The sequence below is a fragment of the Pinus tabuliformis genome, chromosome 2_1, assembly GCF_031772625.1.
Source record: "Pinus tabuliformis cultivar Carrire ecotype Pingquan chromosome 2_1, CPIR1, whole genome shotgun sequence".
NCBI lineage: Eukaryota > Viridiplantae > Streptophyta > Pinopsida > Pinales > Pinaceae > Pinus > Pinus tabuliformis.
In genome coordinates, this window is record NC_142299.1 from 87,575,097 (window position 1) to 87,598,271 (window position 23,175).

Here is a 23,175-nt window from a genome sequence, read left to right on the forward strand (position 1 = left end):
GATCTATCCAGAACTTAGCACCACATTGGGCTCCTCCCCTTAAGACCAGAGAGGTCAAGACTTGGATAGGAAAAGAGTCTATGCACTCTAGTGGCTTGGGGAATCCAAGAACCACCCTGCCAAGCAATTCTGTTTCAGGAGACTCAGATTGAGTTCCTCACTGTAATTATCTGCTTCAAAGACACAATAAAAGAAGTCCACCACTGAAAGCTGGACCAGAGACATAGCCCTGGAGGATAGGGTGAACTCCTTATTAATTGTTGTGTTCTTGTATTTCCTTACTGTGTTTCTCTACTATTTTCCCTTTTCCAGTGTTTGTGTATTTTGCAATCTGATCGGTCTGTTGCCTAAAATAACATAGACACACACTAGCACATGAGTCTGTAATACCTTCATTCAATAATTAATTAACTAAGGTCACTCAAGAGTGATTTTCAGATCAGGTTGTTGCAGCAACTACAACAGGTTCATAATCCCTTGGGGTTTTAGCATTAATCCCTTGGGTTTATAATATCAATCCCATGGGTTTATTATTCCCTTTCCTTTATAATATCAATCATGGTCAACCATGGTTAATCATAGCCAAGCATGGTCAACCATGGTCAAATGTCACATTATGACAAAGATTGTCTCAATATGAAAATCAACCATGGTTAACCATGGTCCAATGTCGCATTGTGACAAAGATTGTCTCGATATGAAAATCAATCTTTGCCAAACATGATCAACCATGGTTGAGCATCGCATTGTGACAAGGATTGGCTCAATATGGAAATCAACTATGGTCAACCATGCTTATTTTAGGGTTTATAATATTTATCTTAGGGTTTATATACCTTGGGTTTATAATTTTAATCCCTTGGGTTTATTATTCCTGTAATTCTCTACTTGAAACTATCATGCTAATTTTGATTAGAGTTTAATTAACCTAAAAATATTGACTTATAACCAGCTTAGATCTGTCTAACACCAGATGTGTCATGCACTGAGAGGGATCGAATCCCTCAAGGTGCAAACCTTCTTTTCAGTGTGTAGAACTTGAGGAAAGGTTTTCACCTCGAGGGATTTGATCCCTCTTGACGCATGATAGATCTAATTTTAGATGGATCTAAGCTAGTTCTAGTTGAGGGCAACAATGTCCCATTTTTAGATTATCATTATTATGTATATGTCTGAGATAAAATTAAAAGTTCACAATATGCTTTCTTTGCTTGGAATGACCATATCATTCTCTTCTTTATTTTGGTATGTGTGTACGTCTGTGTTTGGATACTTCAGTGGTTTATATCTTTGTGTTTGGATTTGGATGGTAATGTTTGTGAATTTTACAGTTGTTGTATTATAATCTTATATGTGTATGTAATTGTTTATTAGTAACTATTTTGTGATGAAGAAGGGAGACAATCTTGTCAATAGTTTGTAGGAGGATTAATATTGCACATTTATTTCATTTAATTTTAAGTATCACAACTTCTAACAACTAAATAATTCTAACAGTGTTCCTCCAAAAATTAGAAAATATATCTTGAAGGGTAGTTTTAATAATTTACTACATCAAGATTACTCTTGAAATATTTTTTTTGTTTGTTTATGATTGAAATAATTTATTTCCTTCAAGGATATTTTCATGATTTTTTTTTATCTATAGTTTATTTTTCAAAGTAAAGAAATAATGTATTTTTGATTTTTTTTAATGGGTGGCCAAATTTATAAAAAAATTACATTATTTGTTTCTCCAAACAATTATCACAACTCCTTGAAGAATATTTTGATTTGTTTTGATGTTTATAAATATACATTTTCCTCTTATAAATATTTTGAATACATTGTTGTATGCAATTACTCTATTAGTAATTTTGAATATATTTTGAATATACGTAATTGTCTATTAGTAATTAGTTAGTGATGAAGAAGGGAGATGATCTTGTCAAGGATTAATTTGCACTTTGTAGGGGGATTTATTATGCACGTCTTTTTCATTTTAATTCTAGGTATCACAACTTTTGACAACTAATTATTTCTTAATAGTGTCCCTCTATGTATTACTAAATATATCTTGAAAAATATTTTTTTTAATGATCTACAACCTCAATCTTAATAACATCTAATGCATATAATGCAAACAATCAAATAGGATTAGAAAACAAAATCTACACTGAAATCAATGCATCTAATGAATGCAATAAAATGAGATTAGAAATCAACATCTACACTGAAATCAATGCATCTAGTGCAAGCAATCAAATAGAATTAGAAATCCACATCTACATTGAAATCCATACATCTAGTGCAAGAAATCAATAGGATTAGAAATCCACAGCTGCACTTAAATCCATGCATCTAGTTCAAGCAATGAAATAGGATTAGAAATCGATGTCTACACTGAAATCAATGCATCTAGTGAAAGCAATCAAATATAATTAGAAACCAACATCTACACTGAAATCAATGCATATAGTGCAAGAAATTAGATAGGATTAGAAATAAACATTTACAATGAAATCAATGCATCTAGTGCAATAAATCTTCTTCCCTCTCCCCCCATCCATCTAATCTTGAAAAATATTTTTAATAATTTATAGTCTCAAGATTAACAACATATAATCCATCTAATGCAAGAAATCAAATAGGATTAGAAAACATCTACATTGAAATCAATGCATATAATGCAAGCAATCAAATAAGATCAGAAACCAACATCTACATTGAAATCAATACATCTAGTGCAAGCAATCAAATATAATTAGAAATCAACATCTACACTAAAATCAATGCATCTAACACAAGCAATCAAATAAATTACAAATCACCATCTACACTGAAATAAATGCATCTAGAGAAAGCAATCAAATAGGATTAGAAATCAAAATCTAAACTAAAACCAATGCATCTAGTGCAGGAAATCAAATATAATTAGAAATCAACATCTAAACTTAAATCAATGCATCTAGTGCAAACAATCAAATAGGATTACAAACTGTCATCTACACTAAAATCAATACATATAGTACAAGAAATATTATTCCCTCTCTCCCCCCTCCATATATATCTATATATCCCTCCATCTCCCCTTCTTTGTCTCTCTATCTCACCCCCCAAAATATGCACACACACTCTCTCCATGTCTATCTATCTCTCCCTCCCTCTCTATCTCTCTCTTCTTCCCTCTCTTCACCTCCCATATATATCTCTATATCCTCTGTCTCTCCTTTGTCTCTCTATGTCACCCCCAAAACATACACATGCTTTCTCCATATCTATGTATCTCTCCCTCCCTCTTCCTCTCCTTCTCTCTTTCCCTTCACTCTCTCTCTCCCTTGTCTCTCTCTCTTCCCTCCTGCTCTCCTCTTTCCCTCTCTCTATCTCCCTTATCACTCCCTCTCTCTCTCTCTCTCTCTCTCTCTCTCTCTCTCTCCACATTTCTCTCTCTAGGTATTTCTTCTTACATCCCTCTCTCTTTCCCTCTAACTCCATCTCTCTCTCCCTCCTTGTCTCCTTCTCTCTCTCATGTTCTCTCTCTTCCTTCATCTCTCTCCCCTTCTCTCTCACCTTCCTCTGCCTCTCCCCCCCTCTCTCTCTTCACCCTCCAACCTTGTCACTATCTCCCTCCCTCTCTCATGTTCTCTCTCTTCCTTCATCTCTCCCCCTTTCTCTCTCACCTCCCTCTGCCTCTCCCCCCTCTCTTTCTCTTCACCCTCCAACCTTGTCACTATCTCCCTCCCTCTTTCCTTCTCTCTCCTTCTCTTCCCCCTTCCTTCCATATCTCCTTGTTTGTCTCTCTATCTCACCCCAAAACATACACACTCTCTCTACATCTTTCCCTTGTCACCCCCCCTCTCTCTCTCTCTCTCTCCACTCTTCTCTCTCTATGTATTTCACCTTCATTTTATCTCCATATCTCCCTTGTCACTCCCTCTATCTCTCCACCTCTATCACTTTATGTCTTTGTTCTTCCCTACATAAATGCATCTAGAGTTAATATATATCATGATATATTAATATATATTATAATATAACAAATTGAATATCATATTAAATTTAATATTGTATTAATCCAAAGTCATTAAATTTAATAATATTAATATTAGATTTAATAATGTTTTTTATGGCATGATAACAAAAATTATAATAAAACTACATCAAATTAATAATTTCAAATATTAGAACTTTGATGTGGAAATATTTATGTCTTTAAAGACTTTAATATATCCATAGGATATGGTTTTTCCCTCCAAAAATTCATTTTACAAATATTTAATCAAAAAAAATATTAAAACGTTTTGGAGCAGGATTTTCGATTCTTTTTGTTGAATTAACATTTTTCCTTTGATTTAAGAGATGCTATTAGCTTTAGTAAATTTGAGTAAATATGTTTAATATTTTACCTAATTTACAATTTTAATGTGGTAAAATTTTTTGTTAAAGGTAAATTTATGATCCATTGAAATTCACTTATATGATAAAAGAACTATTAAATGCATGACATAATTTATTATCCATTCAAATTATATATAATAATACATAGTTATATTTTAATAATTAATCTTAGTCCATTAATAAGATTAAAAAGTTATATATAATTTAATGTTCAAGTTGATGTTTTGGTCGACATTAGTAAAAAAAAAATTAGTATTTTTTGAGGACGTGACATACTTACATATCAGGGTCATACTGGGCTGTAAAATGTGCCTCTAGGCTCAATTATTAAGTAATACCTACACTTGTGAATCTATAACTTTATTTTACTAATATGATTTTTTATTATTTTTTATTATTCAATTATTAATCAATTCCCAATGTGTCTTCTCAAATTTACTTTTGGATAAGATATGGTTTTCTCCAATTTATTTCTAAATTAAATACTCATATTTCAATTCTTAAGGTGTCTTCTCAATGTTACTTTTGGATAGGATATGGTCTTCTCCAATTTATTTCTCAATTAAATATTTGTATTTCAATTCTCAAGGTGTCTCCTCAAATTTATTTTGGGATAATATATGGAAAGGAAAGTCAAGGTCATTGAATAAAAGGATGGGGGGTATTCACGGCATTAATGGTATTTGGTTCAAGTGGATGAGAGAAAAAGAAGGAGGAGGGGGATCTTTGTTCTTTATTTTGGCATTGGAGGATTTTATTTGGAGGAGGAAGGTAAAGAAGGAGAAGGAAGAGAACAGAGAGAAAAATGAAAGAACTTAAACTTGGATCTATTTGGAGAGTGGTGATTTTAACTTGGACACACTACAACTGGTTGGACTTGGACTCAGAGGGCTAGGGAACCTATGGACATTCTTTGGGCTAGGAAATCATTCCTAGTTGGCTAGGAGGTAAATTTGATTAAGTAGCCCAACATGAGAATCCTAACAGAGTCAAGATCATCCCAACAAAGTCGTCGAATCAAGTATTCTTCATTTAGTCACTTTATTTATGTAAATTGTTAAAAGTTATGCATGTTGTAGAATTAAATTAATATATGTTCATGCTTATGATGTTTTATAAACCTGAAATTTTCCTTGTTCTAAAATTTTGTGAAATTTCTTTGATTGTTCTCAAAATTTGGGAAATTTAATTGGATGATTATATCAATAGTTAAAGGCCCTACGGTTGGGTCCTCACAATTCCCTTGGGTTTATAATATCAATCCCTTGGGTTTATTACTCTAAGAGTTCATATTCCTAGGGTATAATATTATTCACTTAGGTTTATAATCTCAACCACACATAGCATATATGAAAATCAACCATGGTAAAACATGTTCAACGATGTTTATTTTAGGGTTTATATACCTAGGGCTATAATATTATTCGCTTGGGTTTAATATTACTCCCTTGGGTTTATAATCCTTTGGATTTTTAATACTAATCCCTTGGGTTTATTATTCCCTTGGGTTTATAATATTAATTTGTTGGTTTTATTAATCTATGGGTCCATTTTCCTTGGGTTTATAATACCTTGGGGTTTTAGAATTAGTCCTTTGGGTTTATAATATCAATCCCTTGGTCCAACGTTACATTATGACAACCATGGTCATCCTTGGTCAACCATGGCCAATGTCACATTGTGACAAATATTGTCTCAATATGAAAATCAACCATGGCCAACCAATTTCCAACATCGCATTGTGCCAAAGGTTGTCTCAATATGAAAATCAATCATGGTCAACCATAGTCCAACGTCACATTGTGACAAAGATTATGTCAATATGAAAATCAACCATTTATTATTTCCCTGAGTTTATTATTCCCTTGGGTTTATAATATTAATCCCTTGGGTTTATTAATCTAAGGGTTCATATTCCTAGGGTATAACATTTTTCATAGGATTTATAATATTAATCTTTGGGTTTAATATAAATCCATTGGGTTTATAATCATGGCCAACCATAGTCCAACGTCACAATGTGACAAGGATTTTTTCAATATGAAAAGAAACCATGTTCCAACGTTGCATTGTAACAAATATTGTCTCAATATGAAAATCAATCATCATCAACCATGATTTCTTTAGGGTTTATAATGTTTATCTTAGGGTTTATATACCTTGAGTTTATATTATTGATCCCTTGGGTTTAATATTATTTCCTTGGGTTTATAATCCCTTGGGTTTATTAATCTAAGGGTTCATATTCGTAGGGTGTAATGTTATTCATAGATTTTTTAATATTCATAGGGAAAATAAATCTTATTCATATTCTATTATCAAACTTATGTATCACTTTTGTAATGATGATTTATAAGAATAAAAAAAAAAAATTGTGATAATGTCCCGTTTATAGAACACTCTTCTAATCAAATTTGATTAGTTAAGAACCAATAATCATCTTTGAGACACTTTAGGCCATTTTTTGGGTGAATTTTGAACAATTATGTATCAACAAAAACATCTTGAAAGTCTTTTGTCTAGCCCAGGGTGATGGTAGAGATGTGATTCATAAAGACATGCCTTTATCTTAGTTTGATAATAATAGTGAACTCATGTTCTTATAAAAAAAAATCAATTGCTTAAGTGCCCTAATAAGAAAGCCTTATTGGAAATATAGTTCAATTCTTAGTGATCAACATAACATTGAAATTTTGGGTTCCAAGAGGAAATGGAAAACTTTCGAAATGACACATACTTCCTTTTGAATTGTTTTATAATTCCTTTAAATTGCATTTAGCTTCCTATTAACATAAGATTATCAATATTATTAGGATGCAATTTTGTTAATATATTCCAATAGCAGTATTAGATTTATTTATCTAGATAAGAAATATCATGCTTCATGCCGGATAGATTAAAATATGCCCTTTCATAGTTTTTGCTTCAAGGTTTCAATGGTGGTATAATATGGTCTAGTCCTCGTTGGAAGATGTGGCCATACCTCATATTAACTTATGACAGTAGTTTGTGTATAAAAAAACTATAGATACATAAAACATATGTTGGCGTAGGATGTGATATAAGCAAAGGCACCCTAAGGAGTAGTGAAGTTCACTATACATCTTTCATGAGAAACCAATAGTTAATTTTTCTTGGATAATACATTGGAATATATAAGATCTTAAAACATGTAACTCTTTAGGTTATCCATGTTGGGAAAAGGCTAATTGTCATTCTGATACAACTAGTTAAAAATATGGAAATCAATGCATAATTTAAAAAAAATTATTCTTTTTTCCATAGTTTAAAACTGGTTTGGGATTAATGGGTATTTGGTTTGCTTGAATAGATTTATGTCTTATTTCAAAGAAATAATGTGTTTGATTATGATTCTCTTATACTTTTAACTCGCCACAACACATCCTTGAATTAACAATAAAATTAATGATAAGAAAGAATGTTATTATAGTGAAAAAAATGAGAAAACATATTGAAAATAATAAATAAAATGTAGCTCATTTATAATACATAGCATTAAATACATCATCTTTGTTCACAATACTAAAAATAAATAATTTGTTTCTCAGCAGACATCATCATCACCATCATCACCATCATCAGCATCATCATCATCATCACCATCATCACCATCATCAGCATCATCATCACCATCATCATCATCATCAAACTCTAACAATGCTTGTTCTTTTTCCTCCTTGGAGCCCTTGATTAAGACTTGCATCAATCTCTTGGCTTTCTCTTCCATACTCTTTGAATATAGGGAAATCATATCTTGCCCATTTTCTATAATTATTTCCCCATCTTTATCTATTAATATCATCCATGGAATGTGATAATCAATAGAGTTAAAGATTCTTTTCAGCTTGGCATTGCCATCTCGTTTAGACACCGTTTCTTCTAAAGAACAAAAGTGTGTCCAAAATCTTATAGCCTCGTGTTCCAACAAATTTAACAAAGGCATCTCCTCCATCTCGGCTTTTGGCATATCAGGATTTGGTAGTGGAGAATAATAAACATAAGTGGCATCGGTGAGATTTGATTTTTCTGACTCTTTGAAGTCAAATCCAGGGATATAAATTATATGAATGTCAGCAATAAACTCTATTAACACATTCCTTAAAAAAATTGTAAACTCCTTCATAGATATCCCTTTTACAGAGCCATCTCCACCAAATAAGCATATCATTTTTTGTTGAAGCAATGCCTCTTTTACCTTTCAAAATAAGGAAAAAAATTAATAATCTTAAAACAATAGTAAATCATCTATTTAAATTTTTTTTAACTTATTATTTTTAATAACAGTATTAAAAAAACAAATATAAATTAAATACTAATCTTTAATTTATCATCTCCCCGAAAAGAAATTATATAACAAGACAACCTTTAATCTATCAAACTTTAAACCAACAATGATGGACTACTCACCTTATGCCATACGCTTTCTTGATTGCAGAAAAGAAGCTCTAAAGCAGACGTAGTCTCCATTTGAGACCACTCTTCCTCCTCTAATTCTTTAATTCTGTCCACGGTAAAGGGATAAGCCTTTGGCCCCCACCTATCTAGCAAAGGCAGTACAGGTTTATCAGCTGTAAACACTTTCCCATTTGGTTCTATTACCGTGATTATACTCATGTACATTATGGTAAGCTCATCGCTCCATAATTTCCATTGTTGGTCCGGTAGACTCCCTTTAATGAGGAAATACTTCACTGCTCTGCTTAACATCCATGGATTTTGAAGGACCAACCACGGAGCATCTCCTGAGAACTGCTCAAGCATCTCCACTGTTATATTTGTATTTGGGTGCACAAGTGGAATTGATATAACTTCTAAATTCAATGCCTCTTTCTTTGTGTTATACAGTTCCATCAAAGACCCCAAACGAATATCATAACACATGTCAAGAGGCCTGATGTCTAACAAAATCCTTTTTCCTTTCAATTCTTCCACTCCGCACCTACAAGGTTTGGAGCTTTCATTTGCAGCGCCCTACAATTATCAATGTCAACAAAATAAAGTAGAGAGAATCAATAACGTGACGCGAAATTTGTAAATTATGTTTTAAAAAAGAAATATAACAAAAGTCAGAACTTAATACCTTCTGTGAGAACTTAATACCAGTCGGAAACAATTCTCTTAACAACTCTATGTTACTCTCTCCACTTCTTGCTTCAAGTTCCTTCAACCTCTCGTAACTTCTACACTTACCCAACCAAAATTCCTCCACTTCAGGGCCTGCCAAAAGTTTCCAGCAAAGACGATAATCTTTAGCACCCTTCTCGTCTCCCGCTACCTTCGTTCTCATCTCAAAATAACGGTTCGGATCATCTGGATCTACTCGTCGCAGTTGATCTGCACCATCTAACAAAGAGATCACTTTCCCTTTCACATCAAGATTGCGATCGTCCCGCTCCCCATGGCCCACAATTTTACCCTTGACTTTCAAAGGCAACTCATTAAAATTGTGGCCCATATAAATTATTTCAAATTTTGTTTGTATTTCATCTATCGTTTCTTCAAATAAACGCCACGGGAAATCATAATCAAAATTGTCATGCAAATCAAAGATGACAAGAAAGAGGGAGTCTGCAGAAAGATGGTGAGACAGATGGAATGGCTCTCCTTCTCCATTACTGAGAAGGCTGTCGAATTCTGTTAACAACTCCTTTTCTACAGTCGCCTTCCGGTCCTCCGACAAATCCTGAACAGAAATCTGAAATCAGTACAAATTAAAAACGATACACAATCTACATTCGTTTTAAAAGTTCACATAAAATACATGCAATAACACGATCGGTATATCAATATGGATGGATGGATGTTATGTTAACCTGTCCTGTCAACACTGTTAATGGATTGCCTTCTCTTTCAATTTCTCCCCATCTTTTCAACAACATTTGGCTTTGCCGGAGGTCTACCCACTGTAGTGTTTTTATGTTCACCACCTTGTCCATCTCTTCCCCGTCCAACAAGGGGCAGTCATTTAGATTTAATCGATTCAATGAGGCAAGAAAGTGAAAATATTCAGGCAGTCCTTTTAAACTGTGGCACCCTGTCAAGTCTAACATTTGTAAGGAGGCGAGGCAGTGGAAGTCATTACACAAATCTTCAAGGTTTTTGCAGTAACTTAAATCCAGCTTCCATAAATTTACTAATTCCCCAAACCTGTCTGGAAGCTTCTCTAAATTGCTACAGTGCGCCAATGAAAGAACTCTGATAAAGGAGAGGTTGCAGAACCCATTAGGTAGTTCTTTTAAGCTTGAACAGCCTGACATATCCAGTGAGGAGGCCAACGACTTCAGCTCTCCAATGCTTTCTGGAATACTTCTTAATTGGCTGCATTCCTTCAAATCTAATTCAGCAAGTGATGTTAAGTTTCCTAAGCCATGAGGGAGATCTAGTAGGCTCTCGCAATAGGATAGATCCAATAATTTCAATGCTGTGAGTTTCTCAAAATTACTAGGAAGCACTTTTAGATTCTTGCAACCCTGCAAATTGAGCTTTTCCAGAGAAATCAATGATCCAAAATCTTCAGCTAATTTTTTCAACGCTACAGAGTGGGTCAATCTAAGTATCCGCAAATTCCCGAGATGCTGAAGATCGCCGGCAGAGATTTCGAAGGCATGAGAATGTGACGTTCCATCAAACTCCATGTACCTAACACTCGAGGGAATCTGCAAATTATTTGTGACAAACATAATCAAATTGAACCATTAAAAATAATAAAACTATCTCACACACGAATTCATTTTTGGAAGAAAATTGAGGAAAGAGATATTGGACTAAATATTTGAAAGAGACTTGCCTCGTGGAAATTCAAATCCCTTGGTTCGTACTTCAAATATTTCAATCCCTTTGACTGGGACACATCAAAGGGAAGATGGGGAACTGCAGCTTGTAGAAAAACCAACTTTTTAAATGTTTGACTACATTTGCCCTCTACTTTTATCAAGTTCCCCAATGCAAGAACTCTTATCGAACTGCACAACAACTCCAATTTTGATGCTGATATATCTAATCGATCTTTATTATTTTCACTCAGCCATATACCTTTGATCTCTGGAATTTTCTGCATGATATTATTAAACAGAATTGAGTAGTTATCATAATGATAGAGACATATTATGGAACAAAATTAATTTCATGATTTGATACCTTCTCATTTAGCAGCTCCTCAACTTGCTTTCCACTGGTGAATGTGAATCTCACTCCCTCTGTCTTTTTCAGACCGATTGACAAAATGACATCGTGTACAACAACAACCCCATTTGTGCCTCTGCTGACAAGTGATCTACTTTCCAGCATTTTCAATTCAATCTCTCCCACAATATCTGCCACTGTGTCCCAGTCCCATCCTTTAAAAAAGGAGCAAATGTCCAGAAATGGATCTCTGGATATCTCAGGGAGATAGTCGTATGCAAACAGGTAGGACTCTATTTTCCCAATTTCAGTGTCCCATTTTTCTTTCTCTTTCATCAATATTCTATAAGCTTTTTGCTTATCCTCTTCTTCTCGTATGAATCCTCCTACCACTTCCAAAAGTTTTGGAATTCCGCCATATGACTGTACAATCTTATTCAATTGGGTAGAATTTAGTTGATTGTCCTTGTTATCTCTCCCCAAAAGATGAATAGCCTCTGTATCATTAAGCCCTTTCATAGCATAGCGTATTGTTTTCACTTTTAACGCTCTGCCCACATCTATATCACGTGCAGTGAGAAGAAGCCTCACCTTCTTCGCCTTTTCCATATCCTTGGGCAAAAGCTGCCCAAGCTCCTCTTGCCCCAAAACATTATCTATGTAGATAAACGCGGGCACCTCCTCTAACATCCTGCCCACTTCTAGTTGTCCATCCCGCCCACTTCTAATATCCGGAACCGTCTTTCCTTCTTCCATCAAATCTTTTAAGATCAATCTCTGCAATTCTACTATCTTTGGACTTGAATTGAAATTTTCGAAGAGTTGAACTTTAGAATATTTACATCCTTGAATGTTAGCGAACGAAAAGACGGCATCTGCAAGGGTGCTCTTACCCATTCCGCCCAATCCATGCACCATAATTGCAATGGCATTTTTGTCACTCGCCCATTCCAAAAGATCGATAATTTCTTTTACCGACTCCTCTATTCCAACTGTTTCAACGGCATTAATTATCAGATCCATGTTTGTGGGAAGAACGAATTTGAAATAAACAAATTATTTCAATCATATATTCACCTGCATGATCCGGATATCTTCTGGAGAGAGGGGCTTTCTTGCGGTCAATGGCATCTAGAATACAAATACCCATCTGGGTATTAATTTGCCTGTACATACGATCTATGTCTTGTCTGAAATTATCCAGATCCTCCTTGTTTACCGGGGCTTTGAAAAACCTGTAATAAGTCGAGGAAAGTCCATTAAAACGCTGACATGGAGGATTGAAGTGGAAGCAGACGTGGACCTTTCAGATGACCAGACGTAAATTTTAATAATGAGTAAAGGTTTCAGTTGTAACGCGCAGTTTAATATATTATAATTCTTTGAGATGGTCTTTATCAAATATTTGATATAACATTTTATATTTTAAAGTTTCATATTAATAAATAAAAAAATATTATTTTAATTTTACTTATTTATTTAAAACATCAATTCAATTAAATAATTATTTTCTTAATATATTAAATAAATAAATATTTATAATGAGTAAAGGTTTCAGTTGTAACGCGCAGTTTAATATATTATAATTCTTTGAGATGGTCTTTATCAAATATTTGATATAACATTTTATATTTTAAAGTTTCATATTAATAAATAAAAAAATATTATTTTAATTTTACTTATTTATTTAAAACATCAATTCAATTAAATAATTATTTTCTTAATATTTTAAATTAAGAAATATTAAATATTTATTTATTTAATATATATATATATATATATTTTATTTTTAAAATAATTTCCAATCCGGATATCTCCGCTCAATCATTACTCTAGTTTTAAGAGTTAAATATAAACTTGTGTTTTATATATATATATATATGTATATATATTTTTTATTTTTAAAATAATTTCCAATCCGGATATCTCCACTCAATATTACTCTGGTTTTAAGAGTTAAATATAAACTTGTGTTATATATATATATAACATTTTTTAATTATTAATTAGTAATCTTAGTTATATATTTATTAAGTTTTTACAAGGATTAGATTTTTTTAAGTATAAATCTTTTTTAAAATTAAAATTTGAAAAAAAAAATGTTTGATATATAGGTCTAGAGAGACAGAGTTATGGCACTGGAAAACCTCTCAAACTCTTTTTGGGCTTGTAGTGATTTTCGTGATGTTCTATGGTTGTGAACTATGGACGAGCAGTACTCTTTTTGGGCTTGTAGTGATTCTGGTGATTCTCTATGGTTGTGAACTATGGGCCAACAGAACAGTACATTAGACACACAATGGAGACAAATTGAGAAAATTCAGAGGCTTTTGATTACAAACAAATTCAAGATTAAAAGTGCAGTTCTTTATGCTATCTTGTTAAGTGAAACAGTGGTTGCTGGCAATTGCTATGGTGCAAGTGATAAGGTATTTAAAAAAAATTGAGCAAATGGAAGAGGGTAGATAGGTTGTCTTTAATGACAATTGTGCGACAAAAAAAAAAAAACTTGGATGCAGCAAAATAACAAATGGTTTAGTAAATGGGGTATTTGCTTGTTATGGATAAGTTCCACAACCGTAGTTGGGATAAGGAGCTAGGAAGAAAGAACAAGTACTATATTGAAGTGTTTAATCCCACTCATAGCCATCAACCAAAAGCATACATAGAAGCCAATATCTCTTGGAGAGCCAAAATTCTTATTGCTCAGTTAAAGACCAATTCTCATCAACTCCTTTGTGAAACAAGGCACCGGAAAAGACCAAAAGGAGTGTGGGAGGAAAGAGTATGCATTTTTTGTTCTTTCGGAAAAGTGGAAACAAAAAAGCATTTCATTTTAGAATGTGAGGCCTTCAAAAACAACACAGATATGCTGCTAACTCTTGGGATAATCTATTTAGGGAAGATATGCCGCTAACTCTTGGGATAATCTATTTAGGGAGGGGTTTGTAGAGAAGCTTGGAACAGATGAAAAAGCAATCTCTCCCATAGGCTATTTTTAGTCTGGTGGATGTTAAATGTGAGAGCAAAATATTTTTATTATATTAATTGTAATATGTACGAAGAAAAGAAAAACAGTGATCATTCACCCCTGTGAGCATCACCCGATGCAATGAGTGCTAAGTGAACTATTCAAAAATCATGAGAAATTAGTCAGTTACGACTACCTCTCATGGAAATGGTCATACGTGAATGATCTTACTTAACGCAGTTGAATCCCAAAATGATATCGAGTGAGAATAAGATTATTGATATTTTTAAATAATTTTAATTAAAACTAATATATATATATATATATATATATATATATATATTCATATTTTTAAAATTAAAATAAACTTGTTTTTATTTAAAATAATTTATTTTTAATTTAAAAAAACACAGCACTGAAAATTACGCATCTCTGCACCTATCTTACACTGGCTGTAGAATATATATATAATTTAAATCTCCTTTTTAAATTGCATATTTTTACATTAAACTTATTCAACTCAGCGAACAGGTGGACCTCAGCAAACAGTTGGACTCAGCGACAGCGAGGGCGAATAACTTATTAGAAAGAAAGATAAAAACAGAGAGAGCCTCTATTTCTGAACAGAAAAAATCTCCGTTTCTTTTTGCGGAGTATCTAATGCCTGATCTGAATTGAATAAACGTTTCTTATGCTGTGGGTTGAATGATACTTTCTTTAGACTCCTACTGAGAAAAACTTGTTAGAAATCTTTCATTGCTCCTTGTCTCTTTAATTTATTAGATGTGATGTATGAATTAGGTAAGAAAACCTCTTCTAGAGCTGCAGTACCTGCTCCATTTCCACTTTTAGACAGTTTATTACAGAGTAACAGAGTTGATATTAATTGTTTGCTTTAGTAACAGAGTTGTGGGGAGGGCGGCGCCTATAATCAAGGGGTCTTTTCTATATGCGCATATCAATAATTAAACAGTCACACAAAGAAATAAGATTAGAGTGTTAGATGACTCACTTGGAAAATTTTGACGAATCAATCTGAGAGAAGCACATGGCGCAGCCTTCGAATATCAATTCGGTTGCTTCTTTGATTACATCGTACATTCCTTGAGGGCTTTCTTTAAAATGCTTTACAACTTTGGCCAGAAATATCATTTCCTTGAGAAGACGCAGGCACTCAGCTTTGTTGGCATCAACTTCTTCAAACCTCTCCACCATATTTCCTATTACAAAGAGACCTGCACCAACCAATTGTGCCATTCCCATACCCTGGAGGACACCGTTTACAGCTGTCTTGACCGCGTCACCGGGAATAACATCTTTCTGAAATATGATCAAATAAAGAATTTAGATGATCCTCGAATTTCACAATATGAATAAAACAGTTTACGAATCAAACATTGTCAAATTATAAAGGTCCAAGTTTATTACGCACAACGACATTGATTCCCTCTGATATGAACTCTTTCAATTTTAAGAATGTTTTGGAAGCAGTGGGCCAATATCGTTGAAGCCCCTTTGTTTTCGGCGGTTTTCTCCTTTCCTGCCACAAAAGGAAGCAAAATTTCATTCATTCTGTCGTTTTCGTTTTTTTCAATGTGCAGGCGTGAATACAAAATGTCAAATATATATATAGTGATGAAGTTTACCTGGATGATGAGTTGCAAGTGCTGGGATATGTGCTCAATAAGGCCGTCAAGATCCACCTCCTCACTATCTCCTTGGGGCGCAGCCGCATCTTTATTTACGTTGGTAATAGAGGAAGAGGATATCGGAGCAGAGGAGCTGCCTTCTCCAGGTTGAGTAGAGGAAGAGGTACCAGTTTCTGGAACGGTGGAGGACGCTCCAACTGATGGAGGAGGCACCACCTTCACAACGGCAGAAGAGGAGGCGTCTTGATCGGCAGAAGGAGAAGAAAAGGACGGCTCAATACTTTTGCCTCGGGCATTAGATGCTGACGTTGATGGGGGGATTTGATCAGGATCAGGCCGTGAAGGAGAAGAAAAGGACGACTCAATACTTTTGCCTCGGGCATCAGATGCTGACGTTGATGGGGGGATTTGATCAGGATCAGGCCGTGTTGCAACTGTTGGAGAAGCAGCGCCTAATGTATCAACAATATCTGTGGAAGAAGCATTTGCAGGGGTGGAAGGCGGAGGGGTGTTTCTCCCTGAAAAGCAAGAAAAACAGCAACAGCAGTTGCGTATCTTTGTCATTGTTGGTGGAACAAGGTTACGCTGGAGGCTGAGGATGAGAGTAGGAAAAACAAAGAACGATGAGAGTCCAAAGACTGAAATTTGGAAAGTATGAGTTCTATGAATTCACTCACTGCAATTTGTTATGAGTAGCGATTGTTAAGAGCTATATAGACACGTTCAATCCAGTTGTTTGCCAGTCACGAATTCCATAGTTTGAAAGCAAAAGTGCAAAGTGATCAAATTTATTCTATATTCCATATGTTCAATCCAGTTGTTTGCCATTCACGAATTCCATAGTTTGAAAGCAAAAGTGATCAAATTTATTTCTATATTCTATACGTAATGAGTAGTGCGACTCACAAATTCGATGTGCACAACCAAAGCTAAAAGCAAAAGAAAGTAATAATCCTTATTCTTGGTCGGATCTCTGTGTTGCCTTTCACGATTATCCGTAAATAAAGTAAATGGAAACGTGACATTCTTATTGCTTTCACGAAATTCCACATTCTTCTCAGCTTGGTGCGTAACTTAATTAAAGTTAACAATAATGAAAATGATTATCATTTCTCATTTACTACAAACTATTAAATTCGCGTTTAGTATAAATTCTTTCTGTATGGAAAGTCTCTTTCAGTTTTTTAAAAAGGTATATGGGTACAAGTATATAGTTATAGTTAATTAGTTTATATCTATTTTTAAAAAATTATTTTTTTCACTGTAAGAGAGACTTGTGTGCGTTGGAAACAAGATTTAAAATTGACATGGAGGGTGAATCACTTTTAAGGCTAATTTTATATTTAATATCAATTTATATTTCTTTTAATTTTGACAATCATTTATGTGAGCAAACACTATTATAACATGTACAAAAAATGAAATCATTACATAAATGTATATAAAAATATAATGAGGAGCAAGCATATGGAATACAAAGGATTTAACATGGAAGTCTGAAAGGGAAAAAACGCCAATAATTGTTTTATGATGTATATATGAGCTCCTACTCTATTACAACAACTGTTTGTGAGCCACCACTCACTCAAAGCACCAACTCCCTTAGATTGTTTGCTAGCACCCACTAGCAGGAAACCCCAACTCTTTTCTCTGCAAATACTGATCATCTTACCATAAAGCACCAACTTCATGGATTTATGCAAACATCCACTTGCAAGAGGCACCAATCTCAAAGCTCTCATCAAACACCCACTAGATGTAAGCTCCAACTCCCTATTTTGCAAGCTCCAACCTATACTAAATAGGGGAGTATCTACTCTCTGTAATGTTACCCACTTGGCTTGATTTCAGCTCTATATTCTTCAATCCTTGGCCCTCTGAACTGACACTCACTCTACCAGATTTTATTCTCTACTCATCACCAATTTTCAGCCCTCTGTCCTCAACTCATTTGCTCTCTATTCTCCTCAACAACCTTTGCTTCACTCAACCCATGCAACACTTCATCCTCTACTCATTTTACTCATTTTGTAGTAGCACACATTCAACTCTCGATCATCATGCATTCAACATGTTTGCACTTAGCTCGTAGTAATTCCACATGCACTCTTGGCCTTTTTCAGTAACATAGGCACTCTTGACCTTACATAACAGTGCACACTCTCTCAGAGCTCTCTCTGTAGCTCACTACAATGTCACATTCCCCCACATGGCATTGTTCCAATCCTCTATTTTGTTCCATTCTAATACACATGGATCGAACAAGGACTTCTCTTTGCATCACGTATAAAGCTCGTGGTCCTCCAGCATGGTGCACTTGTGTACTTCATATTGCCTGAATGTGTCTTCCTATAAGGTTTGTCATACTACTTGCACAGTCAAGGAGTCCCTTAATTAAATTCTGCATGTTAAATCAACATGGCTCTCCATCATCGCTCTTTAAGTCACATAGGTATCAAGAAGAAATATTTGCATCACGCCATCAGAAATCTCAACTTCAGAGTATGGCAATCCTTTCATGTAGTTGATTTTTTGTACCAAATTATGAGATCAGGAAAGGCTCCCCTTACTAAGTATAGAGCTCCATTAATTTCTCTTCGGATCATGGTCCTTACTGTCTTAGTCTCTTGGCCTCGGCGATCACCATTAACTATAGCTACACCAATATCACTTTGCACATTTGACCAGAGTTGAGCTCTTTATTCTTCAACCCTTCAGTGCAAAATGACTAGGTTTTGTGATTTCAACCTAATAGCTCTAGGCACCTGTTAGCGCTTGAAATTTCACCTCAGGCTGAAAAAGGTAAACTCCAAGGCAACATCAAACCACTTAGCCTCGTAGCTAGCCCTACGGGGCAGGAGAGGGCTCTCTCCAGTCTATCTTGGTCAAAATCTTCAATGGGCGAGATAGGCAATAGGGTAACACTGATTTTAGGCTAGTAAACTGATCAAAAGGGTTGATTTGGGATTTTTAGGGTTTTTGGTGGAAAATTGGGGAAATGGCAATTTTGGGTGCGGGGATTGGACACAGTTTCTGCAGGGGGTTCTTTGGGGCGAGGTAGGAGACAGTATTGATGCCTTTGATAGAGGTGAATGGATGAGAAAGACAGGTGAGGAGCTAAGGAGAGCAAACAATAACTTTGAATTCTCCTTAAACAGTTGAAAACATTGATATTAAGCAAACTTAAAAGCAGAGCATGACAGTCATGAATTCTACTTTAACACTTCATTTGCCTAATTTGCAGAAGGAAAAGTAAGGAAATGATTCACATAACACACTTACAAGTACAAAGAGAAACACACCATCAATACATGTAACCACAAGAATCCCAAAAAGGACTGCAAAACCCTGGTCTTCCTTTGCCAAAAATTGCAGAGATACAGTGAATAATACAATAATAGCTTCTCCCTCAAGAGTCCAACCATGAAAATGAGCAAGAGAGTACATAATATAGATCATCTAACATCTTTCCCTGCCTCTAGGGGTCGATCTCACTATCCTAGGAGCTGTTTCAACCAATTCTAAACTAAGCACTGAAAACTAGGCAGTCAAAACAACTTGCCTCTATAAGCTAGGAAACCAATTCATTCATTTAATTTTCACCTATCTCATGAATGAATCTTCTAGAAGAGATACATAAGTGTAAAAGTATCATAAAATTACATCATTTACAACAAGGAGGATAAAAATCAACTCCAAAAAGTCAAACATAGTCAAAACTGCGTTTTGCTGAGCTGTAAACTGAAATCCTGAGCAATTTGCCTAATGGGTCGCGCGCCATTCCTAAACGGGTCGCGCGCCTTTGAGAGCACTTTTGGGGCACTTCCAGGTGTCCAAATGGGGCAAGAGTAGGCTTGTTGGAAAGGTCTAGATGTCTACTTTCCAACCCAAGTGGAATTTCTGAATTTGGTGGTCATTTGCCCCTCCAAAATTGCAATCTCCCAAGACTGCTTTTTGTGTGTCAAAAATGTGGCAGAAAGTCATTTTTTGCTTTTTTTTTACTTTCTGGAGGCCCAAAACTTCATAAAATCTCTTGGCAATGGGTGAGCATGTGTAACTTTTCATGACAAATCCAGAAATACTGAGTTTTCCCGGAACGGAGTTGCCAAATGAAAGGGTCGCGTGGAGGGTGAGACCCGTTGAGAGGACAAAACCTATTTTTTGCCTGAAAAAACCAAAATTGACCCAAAATGCTCAAAATTTCTTGGAATTTGTGTTGGGGCTGAGCTATTTAGTGCCATGCTCCTTTAAGGAAGCCTCGGCCAAGATGTGGAGGGGATCGGGCCTTTTTCTCCGTTTTTGTGCTTTGGCCAACCGCCTTTGGAGCACCTTCATCTTTGCCTTGCACACATGCATCCGTGCCCAATAATGATTCTTCATGTTTCTCAGCAATTTCTTATCTTGGTTGGCCTTAGCCAACAGCCTCTCCAAATGAGCATTGAGCCGGATAAGCATAGACTCTCGCTCAACGGGCAATAAATCATCGGGTCTTCTTCGATTCAAGTTGCGGTCACTACGAATCCTCCACAACTCATCAAGAGTTTGCTCATCCTCCAACTGCTTGTTGCGCTGTTCTAGATATGTGATTTTCCATTGTGCCCCTTCTAATCTCTTCTGCAATGCATCATTTTCAGCTCTAAGGTGTTGAATGATCTCCTTTGACTCTAGGCTAGGAGAACTGACATCAATATCAACAAGCTCTATATCTGGAACACCTGATGGCCCCTCATCAATCCTGGGCTGTTTGCCCCTCTCTGATACCTGTGCTGCTGTCGAAGACGAGGCCCCTTCCACCTGGTGTGGAGATAACACTCGTGGTGCTGATGAAGAAGGCGAGACCCCTTCCACCTTTGTGAGGCCTCCTCTGTATCTCAAACTCTGAAGTTGATGCATGGTCATCACTTTGCTCATAATTGGTTTCCGTTTCTGACATTGTTTTAAGAGCAAAGTGGCTGAAATGTACTGCTGTTTCTGCTTTGTAAACTGCTGATTAAAATGTTGTTTCAAGGGGACAAGGAGTACGAGGGAAATGTTAGGGGAGGGATACTTTAAAGGGAAAACGGGAATAATAATAAAACAGGGAGTTTAGGGGAAGAATTATTGCATATACATCATGATACAATTTGATTTACAAGGATATTATGAGAGGTAGGGTTAGGGTTTAATTTTTCTTTCTTAGGGAAGAGGGGTAGGGTTTAGGGCTCTTCACAAATTTGGAAGGGAAATTTACATAGGATGATAAGGAATATGAAATGGGAGATGGGAAAAAATGATAACAATGGGATACCTCAAAACAACATCATAAACCCTAGCAATTTTTACAACTTCAAACCAAAGCACAATGGAGTTTTTCACTTGCAAATGGAGACTTTTACAAATACAATCATGACTTTCTTGAACTGTAGCAAGCAATAATTTTTCATGATGGAGGGCCTACCTTGCAAAATTTGGCAATTCGTGGTTCCTTGGCAAGTTTGCTGGTTGTTTTTGCAGAGAGAGCGCTGATGGGTCGCGCGCCTCACCCAACGGGTCGCGCGCCTCTGACGGGTCGCGCGCGTTATAACTTAACACTGGCGGAGGGCTCCTGACGGGTCACGCGCCTGGTTCAACGGGTCGTGCGCCTTCCCAACTCACAAACTTCGCTCAAACTCTCTTGCAATCAGTTGTTTTATCACTTGGATGCATAATGAGGCTTGATAGAGGGAGATTAGGGCTTTTATAGCCTTGTTTGAATTAATTTCATATCATAACCCACTTTATAATGTTTTTCCATGACACTTTATAAACTTGACTTTTTTGGTTTCCTTTTGTCCTGAAATTGATTGATTTGATGCTTTTCTTTGATAATTTTTTGCAGGGATAGCATCTGAGGGATCTTGGCAAGGGAGCCAGGGTTACATGTTGTCCTTTGAAGCCCTTTGAATTTTTACAATTTTTTACAAAATTTTGAGAAATAACCTTGGCTTTAAAAACAGGGTTTTTAAATCCAAGGTGAAAATTAACTGTACAAGATAGAATCTTTCGAAGAAACACTTTGAAAATCATCCCTCTGGCTTGCTGGGCACCTATTGACCTTCAGAAACATGACCTTGAAGACAAACTTGACCAAAACCCTAGACCTAGAATTTTGCTCTCAAGACAAGACAAGTAACTTTGAAAAAGTTTAATGACTGAAACAACTTGATCCAGCAGTGCCAAGAGGGGAATAAAGACACCAGCTCCTCCATCAGGGTTATGGCATGCCTAATGGAATGCAATAAGATGACACTGATGAGACACCTACTTATGCAAATGCAAAGAGCTTTGATCGCTGGCGGAGGGCTACTAGACCGACTCTAACAGCACCTATATTACTTGGTCGCCCAAGCTCTTTAAAAAATCAGCTCTTTAGTGCAGGTGACCAAATGTTGTGATTGCAAGTCAAACACATAGGTGCTTTATTTTCACTGCGGACTATGTTCCTCCACCCTTAACATTATAGAGCTACCACATTATATGCATGAGAGGCTAGAATTAAATGCTAGCTAGAAAGAGCTTAAATTGGTAATTCACAGGTTGAAAGATTTTCTGCCCTTAAAACCTATTGTCAGTCCTAACTGTCGAATACTCAGATGACATCATGCTTTCATCTTGATGACATCATTGACATCATGTGGCCACCTTCAAGTGGTGCCACATCTCATCCTTCTCAACTAATCTCCATCTGGTAACATATGTTTGCTTGCACTAGGTCCCACACAAGTCGAGATTCGGGGGTCAAGGATTTCATTCCTCTACATTATTGCAGCAAGGCCCGACTAGCCCAAAGCCCTAATTAGCTCAAAGCCCCGACTTAGAGCCAGTTTCACTATTTTGGTTTGATCCATGCATTCAATTCTTAAACCAAATAAATGGGAAAAACTTCAACAAGCCAACCATGGTGCGAACTTATAAAACTTTGCCACATCATCATCTTTTGTCACATTGACGTCATCTGGTCCACATGGCGCCTCTTGGTTGTTGCCATGTGTCAAACGGATTTTGCCCACTTGGCTA

The 23,175-nt window shown here is 35.6% G+C and overlaps 2 protein-coding genes across 2 annotated transcripts; both read right to left on the reverse strand.

Moving 5' to 3' along the window:
• Window positions 1-7,927: 7,927 nt before the first annotated feature.
• On the reverse strand, window positions 7,928-11,078 carry LOC149198903 (uncharacterized). Its single transcript, XM_089402205.1, has 4 exons — window positions 10,212-11,078; window positions 9,479-10,081; window positions 8,806-9,369; window positions 7,928-8,593 (listed from the first exon to the last, which is right to left on the reverse strand). Exons 1-4 carry the CDS (start codon window positions 11,076-11,078, stop codon window positions 7,943-7,945), a joined length of 2,685 nt encoding a protein of 894 aa, XP_089258331.1. The 3' UTR covers window positions 7,928-7,942.
• Window positions 11,079-11,115: 37 nt separating this feature from the next.
• LOC149198904 (disease resistance protein RPP2B-like) lies at window positions 11,116-16,814 on the reverse strand. Its single transcript, XM_089402206.1, has 6 exons — window positions 16,138-16,814; window positions 15,924-16,031; window positions 15,504-15,811; window positions 12,598-12,755; window positions 11,536-12,512; window positions 11,116-11,449 (listed from the first exon to the last, which is right to left on the reverse strand). Exons 1-6 carry the CDS (start codon window positions 16,702-16,704, stop codon window positions 11,126-11,128), a joined length of 2,442 nt encoding a protein of 813 aa, XP_089258332.1. The 5' UTR covers window positions 16,705-16,814; the 3' UTR covers window positions 11,116-11,125.
• Between the last annotated feature and the right edge of the window lie 6,361 nt (window positions 16,815-23,175).